This window comes from Quercus lobata, chromosome 12 (genome assembly GCF_001633185.2).
Source record: "Quercus lobata isolate SW786 chromosome 12, ValleyOak3.0 Primary Assembly, whole genome shotgun sequence".
NCBI lineage: Eukaryota > Viridiplantae > Streptophyta > Magnoliopsida > Fagales > Fagaceae > Quercus > Quercus lobata.
In genome coordinates this window covers 6,222,741-6,244,278 of record NC_044915.1, presented here as the reverse complement: position 1 = coordinate 6,244,278, position 21,538 = coordinate 6,222,741, and the positions used below count along the sequence as shown (strand labels likewise).

Below are 21,538 nucleotides of genomic sequence, written 5' to 3'. Positions count from 1 at the left end.
ACCCAAACTCCTAAATCATATACATTAACCAAAACCAACCAAACCCTTAAATCATATACAATGACCAAAACCAACTAATTCTGTTTACTTTTGTTGAGTGCTCTAAAGCACTGAATAAAACAAGTGTTCAAAATTGATCATTTGTTCCTATTGTATTGGATTCAATGCATTGAAATACTAGACTCAACCTAAATTATAGCACCTTTACTCACTTAACTTTTACCAATCACATTGAAACCCCCAACCATCAATTAAGAACATGTTTAAAAAAATAAAATAAAAATCAATTAAGAAATCACACCCAATCAACTCTAAAGTTGTCAACCAAGAAACCCAACATCCACATCACCTTTACGATGCTGCCACATCACTAAATCAAGATCACATTCAAGTTGATCTTGCTACTATCTTTCAAATCTCAAGTTGCCACCATTGGCCACGCATCATGCCATTAACGCACCTGGTCCGACCCAAAGGCCAATGGGATTCGATTGTCTATATGTGTCAGATGCGGGTGAATTAAGTTTAAAATTTGGTTTTACAGGTCGGTTTCGGGTCCCTTGACTTCTAAACTGACCCGTCCGAACCAAAATTTTTAAAGGGTCCAGTTAATGTGTCCTTAAGACATATATTAAATTTTCTATTTTTGAAAATATTTTCTTGAGAATTGAAAAAATTGTCATTAATTTTTCAATTTTTGAAAATTTTTTTTCTAAAAATGAAAATTAATGTGTACCCTTATGACACACGTTAGTCAAATCCATTTTTAAAAGAAGAAAAAAACGTAGGTTACACGTGGCTTTTGTTTGAGAAAATTCTGACGAGTATTGTATCTCTTTTCTGAAATCTCTCACTCTCCCGTTTCTCTGATATGATCTCTCTCTCAAATCCCTAACCTTAGCATCCTTGCTACCGGCGTCGCCAAGGTGAGCCTCATCGCCGCCCCAAATCCTAGCCTCCTGATCGACGTCGTCCAGTTGGCCCTACTGCGCCTCGCTGATTCAAAGTTTTCGTTGCACTCACCGTGTCTCAAACTCCACAACCCTACTCTCGAGACTCTGATCTGTGCAATTTTGATGGTGGGTTAGTTGAAAAAATTTTTATTTAGTTTTAGGTGTTTCATCGATTGGATTGATGATCTAGGGTTAAGTTTCCATAAATTTGATAAATTCTGATTGAAAAATCGAACTTGGTTGTGGATTGTGTTTTAGATGGATTGGCAAGGGCAAAAGCTAGCGGAGCAGCTGATGCAGATTTTGCTATTGGCATTCGCTGCTGTTTCTTTCGGGACTGGCTATGCATTGGGATCTTTCCAGATGATGATGCTAATATACGCTGGCGGTGTGTTTCTCACCACATTGGTGACAGTCCCCAATTGGCCTTTCTTCAATCGCCACCCGCTCAAGTGGTTGGACCCCAGCGTGGCCGAGAAGCATCCCAAGCCGCAACAGCAGCAGGCTATGAGTTTGAAGAAGAAACCTGCTAAGAAGTAGGTCAGTTCGACTGATCTATCTTAGTATAAGCAAATTTGCTAGGGGTTGAAAATCGATGTTTTTGTGCGTTTGTTTTTCCTTCCTGATATAGATAATACAGTGTACTTGATTGCCCTGAATTTTGGACCTTGAGACAATGGGTAGAAAGAATTTTCTTTTCTTGGTTTTGATCAGCTTTGCTAGTCTTTTATGTTTACTGATTTACTACTATTTCTCTTTTTATTTTGCCTTCCTCTTAGTCAGATTTCTGAGAAAAATTTAAATTTGCTCAAGTGATGATATATCTATGCAAATGGTGATGCGTATAATCGAGCTGGCATTGAAGATTTGATCCCCATTGTAGTTGACATATGATGACGGGGTGTTATTGAATTAATTTGTGTTGGTTTCATGTTATAACATTTTATATGGCTCTACCCATTTTTCAATTTGGACGTTGGATGTTGGGGTTTGTTATCAATAATACATGTGACCGACTCTAACTAATCTATTGAAGATGCATAGCCGACTCCACAAAATTGGGCTCAGTAAATTATTGATAGGGAGTTTTAACTTGCCAGTGAGCTTTGACGCAAATGGCCAAATATAGTGAAGGGTTAGGTTATGGGTTTAGGAGCCACTAAATGCATGTGTAATATAGGGCTTCTAACTCTCCAAAAGGAAATGCCCCCCTTCGAGCTTTTCTTTCAATGATATCGAGTCATTTAGTAAGAAGATGGTATCATGAGGCATCAAATAGGAGGATGTGGAAGGTCCGTATGTGCCTTTTGGTACTTAGAAAAGCAGTGAAGCCTTAAGTAAACAATGATGACCCAAAGATGCTTGGTGGCTATGTTTACTCATTCCTCATTGCCTTATATACTTGGCCAAGATTGGATGATTTGAACATATCAAATTAACAAGTATGGTAAATGATGGATTCTTGCTTCTCAAAGGTGCAATATTTTCTTAAAATGTTTTGTGCTAGGTATGCCCCCCATAATGTGTATAAACACACTCATTCATACACACACACACACACAAATATATATATATATATATATATATATTATGTATTATGTAGAACTGGTTTCTCAAATGATGCAAGCATGATTAGAAAAATTGTGGGATATCAAAATTAAGACATTTTACAACTTTACTAAGCCTTAACCCTAACTTGCGATTCTCTTATTGGAAATACTTGCAAATTAAGTGGATACTTTTATGTGTGGTTGCATGTTTGCATAAAGTTTTCAAGCTGTGGCAGTCTTTGTTTTTATTTTTTTGAAATGGAAACCTTGTCAGTCTCAGTTCTTACCACTTTGGATATCAGAGTGGGCATCAGGGCTAATTGGCTATGGCCTACCATCATAAATTGTGCCTGACATCCTAGGATCAAATTTGATGAACAAATATTTATGCTGCAAGGGTTTTTATTTTATCAGGGTCAAAATCATCATTCTGATCTGTTAATTTGAGGATCTGTATTTTTAATCGTACCATAAAAAAGTAGGAAGTACTTTTATGTTGTTGTTATTATTATTATTATTTTATTTTATTTTTCACTAGAACGGAGAAAGAGAGTTTTTGACTTGTCAAGTTTGGTAAAAACATTTCTCTACAAAATTAAAAGTTTGGTAAAAACATTGTTAAAAGGATTGAAGGAAGGTTGAAATCTCTGAAGATAGAATCTTTAGTATACAGCCTCTATGAGCTCAAACTGTCTCCCATACTTCAAAGACTTCATTGTGGCATTGTAGAATATAGTTTCCAAGGGAAACAAATTCTGGGTCTTGAACCATTTCAAGAACAGGCGAGCTTTCTGCCATGGCCTCAAGCTGTCGAGTATCAAAAGTGCATTTTCTCTAGTGGGTGAATGTGGGATTTCTTGAAGAACAGACAAGAAAGCAGCTTCAGAGTTGTCACAGTCATTGGGCCTGTGGGCAAAGAGCTTGAGCTCACTGACCTGAGGGTTGTATGAGTAAGAAGAGCGTTTGTGCCTCTGAAGGGTGAGCACAGAGCGTTTGGGCTTGGTGGGGTTGACCCAAGTGGACTTAGGCTTGGACAAAAGCTGGTTTTGGTGAGTGTTGGGTTTAGGGAGAGTGGTTGTTGATAGAGGCCTGAGTTGGTCAGATAAATTTGGGTTTTTCTGGGTTGGTTCTGGAGAGGGTTTTGGGAGAGACTTGGAAGAGTTACACAGAATGGTAAATCCTCTTTTGGTTGTTATGTGTTGTCTGAATGGAGAGTTGAAGATAATATTGGGTTTCTTTGTGTCTGAGACTGAGAGATGGACTGTAAAATGGACATCCAGAACTGAAGACAGAGAAGTAGCCATGAGAGAGAGAGAGAGAGGGTTTACGAAAAAAAACTCCCTTTTAGTTTAACTTAGAGATGTTTGAGGATACCATTGTTTTACTGTCAAAAAAGATGTTTGAAGATATTTTTCACCTTATCCGAATTGAAGGTACCCTAAAATTATGACCCAAAAATGAAAAAAAAAATTATGACCCGAAAAAGAAAAAAAAAAAAAAAAAAATTGGGTTATAGATCCACCCCGAAGGGTGGGAAGCCTTAACCGGATGTGTAACAGGTAAGCTCGAAAGCTGTTCCCGTCCCTGTCAGGGGAGATGCCAACCATCTCTCCTTTTTACGAACACGCCTCTTTTGTCGCAATAGGATAATTATAAAGAAGCGAACTTTCTTAGATGTTTGCGATGTGGGATTAGAATTGCAGTTGAGTCTAGCATGTACCATCTTCATGGCTACAAATTCTAATATCACTACAAATTTTGAAAATTTAATTGTTGGGTTGCATAGTCTTAAATTTCGTTTAACTTGTATATTATATAGTATTTAATCCATAAAGTAATTTTTTTATACATAATTTAATACTAAAAACTTGAAATTTAAATATTTGATTGATAACAAGTTTTTATTTTTTAATTTATATAAGATAGAAATTTTATTATAGCCTAATTTAAGTATTTGTGTGTGAAACTCCCTCCTAGAGACTTAAACCCCGCCTCTTGCCCCCGATATCTCACAAATATTCATACTAGTGGAGTGATCATCGCGCCAAAGGTATACGGGGGTATTAATGACAAGTTATTGATCTTTAATTTTCTTGAAATTTTGTAAGTATGGAGGATAAAATAAGAAAATGTAATCTAATACTGAATTTGTCAAAATTCACATATGATAAAGAAATATAAGGAGAGTTTATAGACATAAACTTTGTTAGTTCGTTTTATTAGGCTTAAAATTGCCACTAATGAATCAGTATTAGACTCATTATTATTGAATAAAACTAGGAAAATAACAAAAATTCACAAAAATTTCAAAATATTCTTAAAATAGCCCATCACCTCACATATAGGCCCACCACGATGTGAGATGGAGTATTTTTTTTTTAATACTAATTTGAAAAAGTTGTAAATTTTTATTGTGTTCCTAATATGACTCATATTTTTGTTTCCATTGTATTTTGGGTTGAAGGAGAAATTGAGAAGGTTGAGAATTCGAGTTCGAGTGAGAGAAGTGGAAGGCAAGTAAGGCAGCAATTGAGATTGACAGCAATGAAGAGTCTAGGAATTGTTCCTAATGACATGTGATGAGTCTGGTAATTTTAGCTTCTATTTTTGCTGTTAATACTGAGATTTGATCAGATGATCAGTTGCCATTGAACATATCGTTTGTTTTGCATGTATTAGAACAAATCCTGTGGCTTCTTAACTTGCTTTGTTTTTAAAGTGGTAAACATACTTGGTGCTCTGTCCTGTGACCTTTCTAGACATATATAATGTACAGACTCTTGGATTATTTTTTTAAGCAAATGAACGGACTCCTGGGAAAGATAATATTGATAATAGGGTCTTGTGGATTGATTCTTAAAATTAGATTGAAGCATATAATCAGATTGAGTATACCTTCTGTTAAAAGAAAACTAAAAAATAAAAACCAGTTGTAATATATGTCAAAGAATAAGATAAAGTAAATTTTGACACCAGTTACTTTTGAAAGGCAAAATTAATAAGTACCAAATTCCTAATATATGAACAAACGATAAATCTCCAGGTTCAAAATCACAAGTTCAAACTTCTAACACCATAAAATCTTAAAGCTAAATACTGAACCTATTTGGCATCAGCTTCAGCATTTAGCTTTAAGATTTTATGTACAGTTTTTTAAAACCTCACTTTTTTCCGCATTTTCTCACTTTTTCAAATATTTTCAAAGTATAAGTATATTTTATAGCACATTTTCAACAAAAAATTTTCAGCAAAAAATTAAATAAATTGTTCCCAAACGAAAGAGAGGCAGCCATTCTGTTATTGATTTTACAATATCCACCAAGTGAATGAAATTATTATTATTTTTCCTTAAAAAAATAAATAAACACTACTGTGGGTCTGAATAAATAAACAAATACTCTTTTTCTTTCTTCTCTCTTCCTGTTGCTTAGAAACCAAATGGAGCATTAGGCAGTATACATACAAATCAAAGGACAAAAATTTCTAGAATTTCAATGACTAGTCTCTTAAATAATGCAACAAATAATCATTACAAAATTTAGATACACATAACCGTAGCATCTATTATCTCTCATTATGAGGATCTTTTAAGTGTAGGATCCAGCAATTCTCTAATATGACTCTCAACTTCCTTTCTGACAGGGTTAGGCAGCCGTTCTACCACCTCGGCTCCAAACGAGAAGAGAAGAGCTTTTCTAGCTGTCTCTAAGTTGATGCCACGTGCCAAGAAGTAGAAGAGTTGGCTTTCTTCTAAGTCACTTATTGCAGCTCCATGGGAACATTTGACATCATCAGCAATTATTTGGAGATTGGGTTTGATATTCACAGTTGCACGAGGTTCAAGGAGCAGGCTCCTAGTTAATTGTCCTGCATCTGTCTGTTGTGCATATCTGCGTGATACAACAAGAATAAAATTGATATATAGCATGCATGCGTAACTCTAATTTTATTGACTCCACATATTAGCCTGTATCTATCAGCAAGCAACTGATAATTGTATATGAAAGCATTAGATCATACATGAATTGAATCATAAAGCTACTCCAGTCAGTAACATAATTGGCTATTATTTTAGTGTCAACTTCAATTTAAAAAAGAAAAAAGAAAAAAGATGACCCATAGAGTTTTAGGGTTTTAGACTTTTAGTAGACAATGAGAGGCAATAGCTCTCGACAACAGTCACTTGTTATAAACTAAATATGATTGCCACTATGGATGTAATAGCATATAGCAGCAACAATTATGTGAAAAAATAAACGAAAAAGAACTCATTATAATTTAAGTAATCATTTAAAACAGAATTACCTGTTGACCTTTATATTCCCATCAAATACAGCTTGTCCTTGAGAATGAGCCACAATGCACTTGTGAAGTTGTCGAGAATAACCTCGTGGATGGTCCATGACTAGTCTACTATGTAGATCTTGTGTTTGATCACTGACAGACAAATGCAACGATGATAACTCAGTCACTGTCTCTGGGCCCAATTGCTGAATATGGACATTGTGTCGGCTCAATTTTCCACCACTGCTCACCTCTACAAGCTCATACGTACTAGCTGCTTCCTGTAAACAATCAACTTAGAATTACCGATCTACCATTGCTGGAGAAATTAAATCGTACATAATTCTTATAAGAGATACATATAACGGGCTTAACAAATTGACAGACTTGTGACATAAGCAGTAGGTATTTACAAAGGTTAGGAACTCATTGTTCAAGTCACACCCTACAGAGAAATTCATAAACATGAAATTTACCAAGATTAGAATGCAACATATCTAGCAAGCATTAAATAAAATATTAATACAAGTTGCTGAAATACTTCCTTTTTATTTATTTATTTATTTATGAATGACCATAAACTTTAATACATCACAACAATCCATACAACAATCAGTTAATAGGCAAAGCCACAAAAACTGCAGGAACACAGCTACAAACAGCAAAAAACAAACAAAAATACAAGCCAGGAAAAAAAAACCTAAAACCAGGGACAGCCTATAGCAAAATCTGCCCCACCTACCCTTTTAACACTGAGCAAGGAATGCCCCACAAGTTGCAAAGAATTTTGTTCTGTAAGCAGCATGTAAACTTCCTGCAGTAACCAATCCTAGCCCTTACATCCCATTTGAAAGCATGAATATCTCAACTGGAACTTCCTTCTCCCGTAATAATTGGTTGGTGGGTCAGGTCATGGGTTCAAGGCCCACTGGATGCGTGTATCTTGCCAATTTGGAGGGGAAAAAAATGCTTTCTGTCATGATGATTTCATTAAATATTCTCACATTTCTTTGGAACCAAATTATATTGCAGCAGCCCAAGCAACTTAGCAGATTACAGATTTTAGAAACTTTCCATTCAAGCCCAAACACCCCATTGAAGGGTTTCAGACCATGTCTGCCTTCTTAACCAAAGAATCCTTCAATCTGAAGCCATATCCTCATGGGGAAAGGGTATTCAAAGAAGATGTGATCCCTGGTTTCTACACAGCCCCTACAGAAAACACACATCTAGTCACCTTGATAACTCCATTTCAATAGTCTATCCAAGGCAGTCAATCTACCTCTGATAGGTAACAAGCAGACAAAAGAATGTCTTGGTATATTAGATGAATGCCAAACCAACCTCCATCAACTGGGAGCTTAGATCTTATTGCCTCCCAGGTTTTAGCACAACTAAAAATACCAGGCCTAGCAGCAGACAACTCCACAGAATCTTTCTTAGCAAGACTAACCTGGAGCTTCAGCCTGAATCTCAACCAAAGCATTAGACCTTGCACGCATCCAGCATCATATATAATTCCAAAATCATGCTAGGAAGCAAGGGGTCATCCTCCTTGCCCAATTTTATGCTTTAGAAACTGCCTAGCAAGATTTCCAAGTCTATAAGCAGACTCCTCCATACCCATGTAGCATCTTGTGGAAAATTTATATGTTATAGCCCAATATTCTTGTGGAGTATATTATTCTTGTGGAGTATATTATGCTAAAATCCTATTATGCTCATGAAATAAAATATTATGTCTCCAAAAGCACATTTGAGGTAATGGAAAAACACTAATAACTCTAAAACAAACAAACACACAAGTATAAACCAGAGATTGACAAAAGCACACATTCACAAATGCACATGCACATGCACATGAGACGATATGAAATAAAGAAAGGTACACAATCAACTAAGTGATCTTACAAACTTTGTTGGACAATATGCCCAAGTCATGTGTGGTCAGTCCTATCATGATCTAGGAAATCAAACCAAAAGTCACTGTTGAAACCTACATCTACATGTTTTTTTTAAATAAATATCAACCATATCCGCATATGTGGAGGTGTGTGCTTTCAAAACCTATATCTGCATAGCATAGTCATTTTTTACAAAATCAACTCCAGGGTTGTTTCATAAATATCAACTGCACTAAAAATGAGACAGCAGAGGAAATGAAGTGGATGAAAATTTTCTTAAACCAGAGCTGAATACTTGTAGTAGCATTTCCCTAGTAGTCCCTATAATAGGCTAAAGTTTAAGCTTTTAAATCTTTTGCAATAAGACAAATGTTGAATAGCCCACATAATCACTAGTAGAACTGAGCACAGCAGATTGGGAATTCATTGCAAATTCAATCCAAGAAAAAGATGAGATAAAAGAAGACGCTATTTTCTACTAAAAAGGACAAAGTTTATGATGCAAGTACCAATTTCTCACAGTTGCATCCAGCTCTCTTAAAAGCACAAAATGGAAGCAACCCAAAAAAGAGGCTTTAATGGTTTGGGATGTATGATAGACCTCCAACCCTTCAACCAAAAAAAGAAAAAGAAAAACAATACACAATTTAGCCATCCAAATTCAAGAGATTCCACTTGAGAAATATATTACAAGAACAAGCTCCCAGGAATATATTTTTTTAGAGATCTCAAAAGAACAGGTTTTACATGAGCTTAGGAAATAGGAACCCTCTGATGTAACTGTTGCTTCTGTTGCATCACCTTCGGGCAAGATAGATTGAACTCTCTAAAACATTTCCCCACTTTTCTTATACATATTTTTTGATAAATCAATAGATAAAATGACGGAGGGGGGGATTCAAAACTTAGATATCTCCGTTGGAAACATTAGGAGGTGCTAGTTGAGCTACAAGGTTCTTGACCTTTTTTTCTTATACTTGAGTAAAGTATTATTGTTTATCTTACATTTCTGTATCGTACATTTGTTCTAAAAGTTCTACTGCTTCAATTTGTTCTTCTCATTATTATAGATTTTAACATTCCCATTTTGCAATTCTGAATATCAGAAGCACCTCAATTATTTATCTAGTTACAAACTGCACATCAAATGATGAATCATCTCAAAGTTCATTACTAGCCTAATACTGAGTCCAATACCAACACTAAACAAAAAGCCATTGCTTTGAATCTAACAACATATAATAGCTTAGTACCTTATAAATCCCTCGCGATAGTAATAATTTATAGGGATTCCTCCTGAATCTTTTATTGTATTTTATTTTATTTTTTAATTTGAAAATTTCAACCAATTAAATCAAAGTAGCATGCTAGCTACAAGAAACCACCTATTTCTTTTCTCCCAAATTATTCATAGAAGCAAATATGAGGAGGCCTATGAATCCTTGAAAGAAGAAAGTATCAGCTATATCAATATAACCCAAATTAGCCATGGAGAGGAAAGAGGACAACAGGGTGAAGAAGAAAGACGCAATAAGGTCTATAGCTTGCAGCTTTAAGAAAGAAATAATCTACATATATATATATATATAATCCGTAGTCCAAACTAGTGCTCAATTGTAATAGATGATTTTGCATGCCAATTGCCAAATAAACTTTGTCGAAGAAAAGAAGCAAATAATTGAAATACTTGTGTGCTTGCTAAAAGGTCCATTTTGTTTGAGGGCCTGCCAGCATGCACAAATCAGAGCACATGCCTGCATAGCCACCGAGAAATAGTTCAAAAATCCAATGCAATGGCTTCTCAACTATTGATGACCCAATTTAAATGGAGTTCTTATTCTGTCCACATCCTTTTTCTTTCTATTAATATTGCAGTTTCTTTTCAATGACCTTGATGATATAGGTTCAGCCCTGACTTAGAATTATTTTTTTCCGTAAGCACATTACAATCTCATTTGAACTTCAACCATTTATAGTAATACCTATCATAATTCCTCAAAGAATTTTTCAGTTTTAAGCCATCCAGAATCATATGAGAAGGCTTTTCAAGAACACGTTAATAACTAGTCATTTTAACAGACCACAATTTCAATCATATATAAACAAAGATATGTACATCTTGATGATCCATGTTTTGCCCCATGTTTAATGACTTAAGAAACAAAATACAATAGACGATGGCATAGAAATGAACATCATTCTCATTCCTAAATAGATATTACAGATGAGCTCTGCAGACTACTTTTAATAATTTAAAAAAGAACAAGAAAAAAAAAAAAAAAAAGCCAAGAAACAGAACTCACCTGCGTAACCGATGTCCACTTTATATGAGCAGCATTCAAAGACTGCCTCTGAATATAAGAATGCCTAACCTTTCCCCCTTCTCCAACCATCACTTCCAAAACCGAATTCACCCAATATCTATTCTGTCCATCCTTACCCAAAAACTCCTCAATTATACCAATCTCCCCTCCCCTCTCCACCAACACAAGCACCCTTGGATTTGATACGGGCAATTCATTTGACCCCTCGTACCGACCCTCAACTGAAATGTACCTCAAACAAACAGGATTCTCTACCTTACACCCCGCAGGAACATACACTATTGTCAAATCTGGTGCACCAATCCCATTAATAGACCAAAACAAGTCACCACAATCTGAATTACTCACAAATTCACTCACCCTTTTCATAATACTCACTTCAGAGAGTTCCAACATGCTCCCAACAAAAACCCCATTTGGCAATTCGGACAAATTCACTGAATTTACTACATAGCCATCGGCTACAACAAGATTGGGGAACTGGGTGTTTGACGAAATGCCTGAGAGAGCTGAGGAGTGAGGAGGGCGTGGAATTGGGTGGATTTGGGAGTGTCTAATGAAGGAGGTGTCTGTAAAACGAAAGGGCTCGTCTTTGCGGGAGGGCCAAGGGGTTGATAGAAGGGTCTCAGAGGAGGTGTCTCTGAGCTTTTGGAGAGGTAATGGTGGTGAAGAAGAAGAGGGGAGCGAGTCTTCAAGGGTTTCTGCCAGTTGGAGAACAAAGGGGTCAGAGAAGGTTGGGGAAGGTTGGAGAGAGACCCTGGTTTTGGTTCTGGATTTGGGAGCTTTGGTGGGTGTTGAAAGTGGTGGGATTGGGGGTCTTTGAATATGGGGTGTGAAGGCCAAAGCAGCCATGGTTACAGGATCACTATAATCTAATCAGATCACAGAGGTTGTCAAGATCGAAATTTTACACAGGATCAGTGAGAGGGTTTTGTAGAATCTGTTTAAAAAAATATATGAAAAAATATCAATAATCATACTTCATAATATATGTTAAAGAATCATTGGATAAAAATAAATCTTGACACAAATCACTTATAAAAGGCAACAATAATGATGATAGAGATAGTATAACATCAAAGTTTCTGATCATAACGTACATGATTAAGGCCAATGTTGCTCTGCTATAATGATATACATAAACAAGACATCAAGATAACAAAAATTGGGGATTTGGTACCATACTACCACTGAAAATTTCATGGCATCAAAAGAGCCTTCTCCCTCTTCATATAGAACAAATATTAAAGATGCATTTATCTACAGATTACAATGAGGCGGCAAGTTTCAACCAATAATGCAAAATAAGAAAGAAAGAGGAAGGTCTAAATAAAAAAAGAGAAAATTTCTATCAACCTACATGTACAGAAAGAAAGATTTCACAACCCAGTCTTGAGATAAAATTTCAACAATCACAACCCAAAACTTAAATTCATCAATTAAGAAAAACCCAAAAATCACAAAAAAAAAAAAAAAAAGCACCAGAATTCACTTGCACACTAGACTTAATGAACACAAAGAACCTAAAATCAACTAAAACACACACCCAAAAAAAAAAAAAAACCTTAAAAAATGTTAAGATTAAATATAGAAAGAAAAAACGGAAGCAGTGTAATTAACTTGGTTTGGTGCAATGAAATCCCATGTCAGCAAGTAAAATTACCAAATTTAATATTCAACCATAGTACCAAGCAAAAAACCAACACATCCAATCATTAAAAATCAAAAATCAAAAATCAGTACTTAAATTCAACAATCAAGCAAAACCCAAATATTCTAAAACTCAAAAATCAACCCAAACCCCCATTAAAAAGAGAAAGCACCAAGAAGCACTAATAAACACAAAGAATGAAAACCCAATTCCAAGCCAGGCCAAAGTCAAATAGCTTTAAGCAAGGAATGCTGTTTCTTATTTAGTAGCTAACAATAAATTCTCAGACTTCAGTCAAAGTTCCCAACATGATTGATTGATTATGGTAACCCAACAAAAATCATATAATTTATTCCAAACCCAACAACAACAACAAAAAAAAGTGAACAAACCAACAACTTGGGAAAAATCTCACCTCTCGTACCGCAAGTCGCAGACTTCACTGGCTCTCTCTCTTTGGGATTGTGCAGATGAGTTTAGCGGAAATTATAGAATAGTGTCGGAGTACAACTCAGCATGCTGATCTTGCATTCCTGACCAATAGAAATCAGCCACGTCATTAAAGACAAAAGGTGGCTTGCCACATCATTCCAAAAATTTGAAAAAAAAAATGTCAAATACTTAAAGGCTCATTTGGTATGTGGGTTTAAACAACAGTTTTCAATTTTTTTGAAAATATGTGTGGGTGAAAAAGTGTGGAAATACGTTTAATATTGTTTAAAAACTGAAAATATAGTTTAAAATAATGTATCAAACAAGGCTTCCAAATTTTGTTTTTCATCTCTAAACTTTAAAAAGTTTATTTTTTTATCATAAACTATTGAAAAGTTCAATTTGTCCCTAAACTATTGAAAATGTTTTATTTATGTCATTAAACTTTACCAAAAGTTTGTTTTTTATTTCTAAACTATTGAAAAAAATTCTTTTTTCACCCCAATTTTTGTCTCTATACCATTTACAAAGTTTAAGGATGAAAAAAGAACTTTTTAAAATTTATAGATGAAAACAAATTTTGGGTAAAGTTTATGGACCAAAATAATATTTTACTCATTTAAAAATTTTGTGAACTTACCCAACCAAATATTTTGGCAAGAGTTGCCTGGAAATACCTCCTTAGAGCTGTTGAGACCAAATTGTTTTTAGCTCTCTCTCTCTCTCTCTCTCTCTCTCTCTCTCTCTCTCTCTCTCTCTCTCTCTCTCTCTCTCTCTCTCTCTCCATGTTAGGGTAAGGAGTTGGGGGTTGGTTTTTTTGATTTTACAGTGTAGGAGAGATGACACCACCATATAGACAAGCTTTTGTTTTGTTTTTTGTTTTTAATTTTGTGGATTTTTTTAATTAACATTTTTTATAAATTAAAAAATAAATTTTAAATATTAAATTAAGGGCAAAACAACGTCGTTTGCAGAATTTAATGGCAATAGTGTATGGTAAGTTAACAGAGAATTGAATTGAGGAGTTTTGAAACTTATAGAACTGAAATAATAGAATGCAAATTTAGAGGACTAAAACGAAAATTAGTGAAACTCAAAGAATGAGTTTTGAAATTTAGGCAAAGGAAAAAAAAAAAAAAAAAGGTTTAGGCCCCACTATTAAAATGTTTGTGAAAAAAACTTATAAAATTGTTTGTGAAAATTTCGAGCACATCTCACAAGAGAGAGAGAGAGAGAGAGAAAAAAAAAAAGGTTTAGGCCCCACTATTAAAATGTTTGTGAAAAAAACTTATAAAATTGTTTGTGAAAATTTCGAGCACATCTCACAAGAGAGAGAGAGAGAGAAAAAAAAAAAAAGGGTTTAGGCCCCACTATTAAAATGTTTGTGAAAAAAACTTATAAAATTGTTTGTGAAAATTTCGAGCACATCTCACAAGAGAGAGAGAGAGAGAGAGAGAGAGAGAGAGAGTGAGAGAAATGAACTAAACTTGTTTAAGTTCATTTGTTTAGCAAACAAGGTAAGATCAAGTTTAAGTATAGGCTCAATTATAAAATGAACCATCAAACATTATAATGTGCTTGTGAATAAGCTTGTAAACACGATGCTCGATTTAACTATATATTAATATTATATTTTTATATGTATATTTGTCTAAAAAGTAAAAAAAAAATTATATAGACTTCTTCTTCTTCTTTTTTAAGGGAGTATATAGACTTGATATTGAATTGTGTAAGTTTGTAATTAGGTCCACATTATATTAAATATTATTTATAGTTTATTGATAACATAATTAGTTTGCATATAGTAGAAATTTACAGATTTATGAAGGAATAAAATTTTTAGTTAATTCTATATAAAAAAATTTAGTTATGGTTCTACCATATAAGGGAAAAAAAAAAAGTTAATTAAGTAGTTCATGAACAAGCTCAAGCTTGTTCAACAAGAAAATGAACCAATCTTGAATATGTAATATTATTTGGTAATGAGCTTGAATTCGACTTGCATTTAAAATAATATTAAATGAATAAATTTAAACTTCTAACGTTAGGCTCATTTATAGTCAATAGTCAATACTAGTCCTTTTTTTTTTTTTTTTTTTTTGGGTGAGGATTTAACAATGACCCACTCAGTTCTTTTTTCTTTTTTTAGGCGGCACAAAAAGTCCTTACTAAAATGCTTCATAAAAATTCAACCAAAAAAAAAAAAAAATGTTAACGTGTATAATGTTGTGGGCTTTAGGCCCAACTAGATTACTTGTATAACACACATTCTTGTACTACACTCTTACTTGTGCTGTACACATATTTACTTGTACTGCACACATATACCTCTTATATAAAGACACTCATGTATATTCTTTCATTATGAAATACAATACTACAGATTTCAGTATTTCTAACATAGTATCAGAGTCACTGCTCTGACATTTTCTTAGCAGTCTTGTCTTTATTGGTGTTACTCCATTTTCAACATCGCTTCCGCTGTCACAACAGTCGCCGCAGCCTTTTGCCGTTGAACTTCCGACGTCTTCCAGCTGTTGTCTTTGGATTCCAGACCTGCAGCCGTTGTTGTTAAGGAGTCCCACACCGCACAGACCACTACACGTGTCATCACCGCCGTGAATATTGCTCCGATTACGTTTCTGCAGGTGTCATTAAGATTTTCTTGCGCCAATCTACACGTTGGTGGAAGCCTCGCAGCCATCGAAGATTGCACGCACCGCCTAAAGTTGCTGCGTCAAAGATCACGCGCCACACGCGCTGTCACCAGCTCCAGGCTGATGTCATCAATGCCACATCAGCATCTAGTGATATTAAATTAATAAATCTAAACTTTTAACGTTAGGCTCATTTATAGTCAATAGTCAATACTAGTCCTTTTTTTTTTGGGTGAGGATTTAACGATGTCCCACTCAGTTCTTTTTTCTTTTTTTTTAGGTGGCACAAAAAGTCCTTACTAAAATGCTTCATAAAAATTCAACCTAAAAAAATAAATGTTAACGTGTATAATGTTGTGGGCTTTAGGCCCAACTAGATTACTTGTATAGCACACATTCTTGTACTACACTCTTACTTGTACTGCACACATATTTACTTGTACTGCACACATATACCTCCTATATAAAGGCACTTATGTATATTATTTCATTATGAAATAAAATACTACAGATTTCAGTATTTCTAATATGGTATCAAAGCCACTGCTTTGACATTTTCTTAGCAGTCTTGTCTTTATTGGTGTTACTCCATTTTCAACATCGCTTCCTCTGTCACAACAGTCACCACAACCTTTTGCCGTTGAACCCCCGACGTCTTCCAGCTGTTGTCTTTGGATTCTAGACCTGTAGCCGTTGTCGTTAAGGAGTCCCACACCGCACAGACCACTACACGTGTCATCACCGCCATGAATATTGCTCCGATTACGTTTCTGCAGGTGTCATTAAGATTGTCTTGTGCCGATCTACATGTTGGTGGAAGCCTCGCAGCCATCGAAGATTGCACGTGCCGCCTAAAGTTGCTGCGTCAAAGCTCACGCACCACACGCACTGTCATCAACTCCAAGCTGATGTCATCAATGCCACATCAGCATCTAGTGATATTAAATGAATAAATCTAAACTTTTAACGTTAGGCTCATTTATAGTCAATAGTCAATACTAGTCCTTTTTTTTTTTGTGAGGATTTAACAATGTCCCACTCAATTCTTTTTTCCTTTTTTTAGGTGGCACAAAAAATCCTTACTAAAATGCTTCATAAAAATTCAACCTAAAAAAATAAATATTAACGTGTATAATGTTGTGGGCTTTTGGCCCAACTAGATTACTTGTATAGCACACATTCTTGTACTACACTCTTACTTGTACTGCACACATATACCTCCTACGTAAAGGCACTCATGTATATTATTTCATTATGAAATACAAGACTACAGATTTCAGTATTTCTAACATGGTATCAGAGCCACTGCTCTGACATTTTCTTAGCAGTCTTGTCTTTATTGGTGTTACTCCATTTTCAACATCGCTTCCGCTGTCACAACAGTCACCGCAACCTTTTGTTGTTGAACCTCCGACGTCTTCCAGCTGTTGTCTTTGGATTCCAAACCTGTAGCCGTTGTCGTTAAGGAGTCCCACACTGCACAGACCACTACACGTGTCATCACCGCCATGAATATTGCTCTGATTACGTTTTTGTAGGTGTCATTAAGATTTTCTTGCGCCGATCTACACATTGGTGGAAGCCTCGCAGACATCGAAGATTGCACACGCCGCCTAAAGTTGTTGAGTCAAAGCTCATGCGCCACACACGCTGTCATCAACTCCAGGCTGATGTCATCAATGCCACATCAGCATCTAGTGATATTAAATGAATAAATCTAAACTTTTAACGTTAGGCTCATTTATAGTCAATAGTCAATACTAGTCCTTTTTTTTTTTTTGGGTAAGGATTTAACAATGTCCCACTCAGTTCTTTTTTCTTTTTTTTAGGTGGCACAAAAAGTCCTTACTAAAATGCTTCATAAAAATTCAACCTAAAAAAAAAAAATATTAACGTGTATAATGTTGTGGGCTTTAAGCCCAACTAGATTACTTGTATAGCACACATTCTTGTACTACACTCTTACTTGTACTGCACACATATTTACTTGTATTGCACACATATACCTCCTACGTAAAGGCACTCATGTATATTCTTTCATTATGAAATACAATACTACAGATTTCAGTATTTCTAACATGGTATCAGAGTCATTACTCTAATATTTTCTTAGCAGTCTTGTCTTTATTGGTGTTACTCCATTTTCAACATCGCTTCCGCTGTCACAACAGTCGCCGCAGCCTCTTGCCGTTGAATCTCCGACGTCTTCCAGCTGTTGTCTTTGGGTTCCAGACCTGTAGCTGTTGTCATTAAGGAGTCTCACACCGCATAAACCACTACATGTGTCACCACCGTTGTGAATATTGCTCCGATTACGTTTCTGCAGGTGTCACTAAGATTGTCTTGTGCCGATCTAGACGTTGGTGGAAGCCTCGCAGCCATCGAAGATTGCACGCGCCGCCTAAAGTTGCTGCGTCAAAGCTCACGCGCCACATGCGCTGTCATCAGCTTCAGGCTGATGTCATCAATGCCACATCAGCATCTAGTGATCTGCTGACATCAACACCACGTCATCTCTGCTGACCATTGACCGCGTTGACTTTGACCATTGACAGAGTTGTTGACTTTGACCGTTGTCTGTTCTCTAGGGTTGACTTTTACAGTCTAGGTTTTCCTTACTCAATTTTTCGCGTAGATTTCATTTTTGCAGTTTGTTTTTGCATATTGTGTCTCTAAATGGATAAAAATGATATTTTTCTTCTTCACCCCATCAATACTATATTGGAGGGGAATAAGAATTACTTATCTTGGTCTCAAGCTATGCGCAGTTTTCTTAATAGTCGCATGCTCTAACAATATTGTACTGGTGCAATCACTATTCCTGTCAAGGGGGCAAGTGAAGAAGATGCTACCTTCCTCAGTCGCATGATTGAATGGGATAGTCACAACCATATGATCCTTACATGGATTCGGAACACTTCCATTCCCTCCATCTCCAATCTGTTGGGCAGTTTTGGTGATGCAAAATCAGCATGAGATATGTTGGCCAAAAGGCACTCCACTACTCGTGGATCCATGAAATATCAGTTAGTGGTTGAATTGCATCAACTCAGGCAAGAACCAGGGCAATCCATCAATGACTACTATGATCAACTTTGTTTCATTTGGGACCAAATTGACCTTTCTGATCCAACTTGGGCATGCTCAAAGGATGCTCAGCAATATGCCACCATTAGAGATGAATTTCGTCTCTATGAATTCCTGATGTCACTTCACAAGGACTTTAAACCCATTCGAGGTCAGCTTCTTAATCGTAGTCCTCCTCCCTCTTTTGATACTGCTGTAAACGAGTTGGTTAGAGAAGAAGCGCGTCTTGCAAACCTTCAAGCCCAAAATAAGCTCAATGTCTTGGCTATTACTCCTACTCCACCCATAGAGCAACCTCAGCAATCAGGTGATTCCTTTAGCTCTAGCAATCATTGCAAGCAGACCAACAAAAAGTTCTGCAACTATTACAAGTGTCCTGACTACACCATTGAGACTTGTTACTGTTGCAACAAATCTACTGTTGCTGTTGTTAATACTGAGCCTACTCCGTCGATGCCTTCCATCTCAGCTGAGTCCCAGTTTTCTGGATCCATTATTAACCTCTCTCCCATTGAACTATAGGATATCATAGCTCAGGCTATACGTATGGCTGATAATGCATTTCTTTCCACTACTCTCTCAATTCTACTTGGTAAGTCTCAAACTTGGCTTTTTAATTCTGTTTGTTGCAATCACATGACACCCCACTCATCCTTATTCTCCAAACTTAACCCTGCACCACATCTTCTTAATATTCATATAGCTAATGGTTCCACCATGCATGGGAATAGTTTAGGTTTTGTTTCGACCTCCAACCTCTTTGTTCCTGGGTCTTCCATGTACCTAATCTATCCTATAATTTGTGCTCTGTGGGACAATTAGCTGAACTAGAATATCGCCTTATTTTTTACTATTCTGGGTGTATTGTGCAGGATCCAAGGACGGGGCAAGAGCTTGGGACCGATCCTAGAGTTGAGCGTATATTTCCCGTGGACAATCTTCATCTTCCACCTGTTACTCCTATTTCTTCCTTACCTTCTCTCGCACTTTGGCATTCTTGTCTTAGTCATGCCCCATCTTATCGGGTACAACAGTTAGCTTCTAAGGGTTTGTTGGGTTCTGTGTCCAAAAACAATTTTGATTGTACTTCATGCCAATTAGGAAAACAACCAGCTTTACCTTTCAATAACAGTGAATCTATCTCTAGTAGTGTTTTTGAGTTAATTCATTCTGATGTTTGAGGACTTTCTCTTGTTGCTAGTATTGGTGGATCTCATTATTTTGTTGTTTTTATTGATGATTATTCTCGTTATAGTTGGATTTTTCCTATGAAATCTCGCTCTAAAATCTTACCGATATACAGTAACTTTGCAAAAATGGTTGAAACACAATTCTCCAAACGTATCAAAACGTTTTGATCTGATAATGCTCTTGAATATACTTAATATGCTTTTTAAGCTCTGTTACATTTCTATGGCACTGTACATTATCTAACTTGTCCAGGTACCTTTTAGCAAAATGGTCGAGCCAAAAGAAAATTTCATCATATTCTTGACACTATTTGTGCTCTTCTTCTTTTTACCAAAGTTCCTGCTCCATTTTGGGGTGAAACTGCTCTTCATGCTGTTCAGGTTATTAATCGCATTCCAAGTGCTATCATCCATAATTAGACTCCGTATGAGTGCCTTTTTGGGTCACCCCTTGACTATCATTATCTTCGCTCCTTCGGATCTACTTGTCTCGGTCTTCTTCAGCCGCATGAGCACAACAAACTTGAGCCTCGATCTAGGCTTTGTTGTTTCCTTGGTTATGGTGAAACTCAAAAAGGGTATCGGTGTTATGATCCTGTCTTTCATCGTTTTCGTGTTTCCTGAAATGTTGTCTTTAGGGAACATCACTTATTTGTTGAACTCTTTCCGTTTCGTTCTTCCTTGACTACCTCCTCTGTTATAGAAATCTTTCTAGATGAGTCTCATGTTCCTTCTATACATACTCTTGATCCTCCTTTGGACTTCTTTATCCAACCTCCAGATATTTTTTATGCTTCTCCTAAACAGGTAAAAAATGAACAGGTTGATGACGAGCTACCCCAACCCCAACTTGAAGTTGGGTCCCCTACTCCTGCTCCACCTGAAGATCCTCCACAAGACATTCCACCTTGCCACTCAACTTAGGTAAGATCCATTCCTGCACATTTACTTGACTATCATTGTTACACTATCCTTACTACACTCCACGAGCCTCAAACCTATCATGAGGCCTCCAGTGACCCTTTACGACAAATTGAAGTGAAAGAGGAATTTGATACATTAAGCAAAAATCATACTTGGGACCTAGTTACTCTCCCTCCTAGACAGTCTGTAGTTGGTTATAAGTGGATCTATAAGATCAAGACTCGCTCTGATGGGTCCATTGAGCGCTACAAGGCTCGTTTTGTTGCAAAATGTTTTACACAGGAGTATGAGATTGATTATGAAGAGACCTTTACTCCAGTTGCTCGTATCTCATCTGTTCGTGCCCTCTTAGTTGTTACCGCTGCTAGTAAATGGGATATTTTTCAAATAGATGTTAAAAATGCATTCCTTAATGGAGATTTGAGTGAAGAAGTCTATATGCAACCTACTCCTGGTCTTTCTGTTGAATCAAACAAGGTTTGTCGTCTTTGACGTGCACTTTCTGGCCTTAAACGAGTTCCACGAGTTTGGTTTTCCAAGTTCAACTCCACCATCTTTCGCTTGGGTTACACTGCCAATTCT

At 36.2% G+C, this 21,538-nt stretch overlaps 3 protein-coding genes and 1 non-coding gene across 4 annotated transcripts; 1 reads left to right on the top strand and 3 right to left on the bottom strand.

Moving 5' to 3' along the window:
* Positions 1–815: 815 nt before the first annotated feature.
* On the top strand, positions 816–1,715 carry LOC115971161 (probable signal peptidase complex subunit 1). The gene is made up of 2 exons (XM_031090892.1): positions 816–1,079; positions 1,212–1,715. Exons 1-2 carry the CDS (start codon positions 1,077–1,079, stop codon positions 1,491–1,493), a joined length of 285 nt encoding a protein of 94 aa, XP_030946752.1. The 5' UTR covers positions 816–1,076; the 3' UTR covers positions 1,494–1,715.
* A 1,400-nt stretch (positions 1,716–3,115) lies between these two features.
* On the bottom strand, positions 3,116–3,860 carry LOC115971160 (pentatricopeptide repeat-containing protein At5g46580, chloroplastic-like). Its single transcript, XM_031090891.1, has one exon. It carries the CDS (start codon positions 3,805–3,807, stop codon positions 3,166–3,168), a length of 642 nt encoding a protein of 213 aa, XP_030946751.1. The 5' UTR covers positions 3,808–3,860; the 3' UTR covers positions 3,116–3,165.
* A 141-nt stretch (positions 3,861–4,001) lies between these two features.
* On the bottom strand, positions 4,002–4,129 carry LOC115972655. The gene has a single exon (XR_004087518.1). It is a non-coding gene; the product is annotated as a U6atac minor spliceosomal RNA (small nuclear RNA).
* A 1,753-nt stretch (positions 4,130–5,882) lies between these two features.
* LOC115971713 (protein ABCI7, chloroplastic) lies at positions 5,883–13,163 on the bottom strand. The gene is made up of 4 exons (XM_031091729.1): positions 13,082–13,163; positions 10,995–11,955; positions 6,809–7,068; positions 5,883–6,393 (listed from the first exon to the last, which is right to left on the bottom strand). Exons 2-4 carry the CDS (start codon positions 11,865–11,867, stop codon positions 6,078–6,080), a joined length of 1,449 nt encoding a protein of 482 aa, XP_030947589.1. The 5' UTR covers positions 11,868–11,955; positions 13,082–13,163; the 3' UTR covers positions 5,883–6,077.
* Between the last annotated feature and the right edge of the window lie 8,375 nt (positions 13,164–21,538).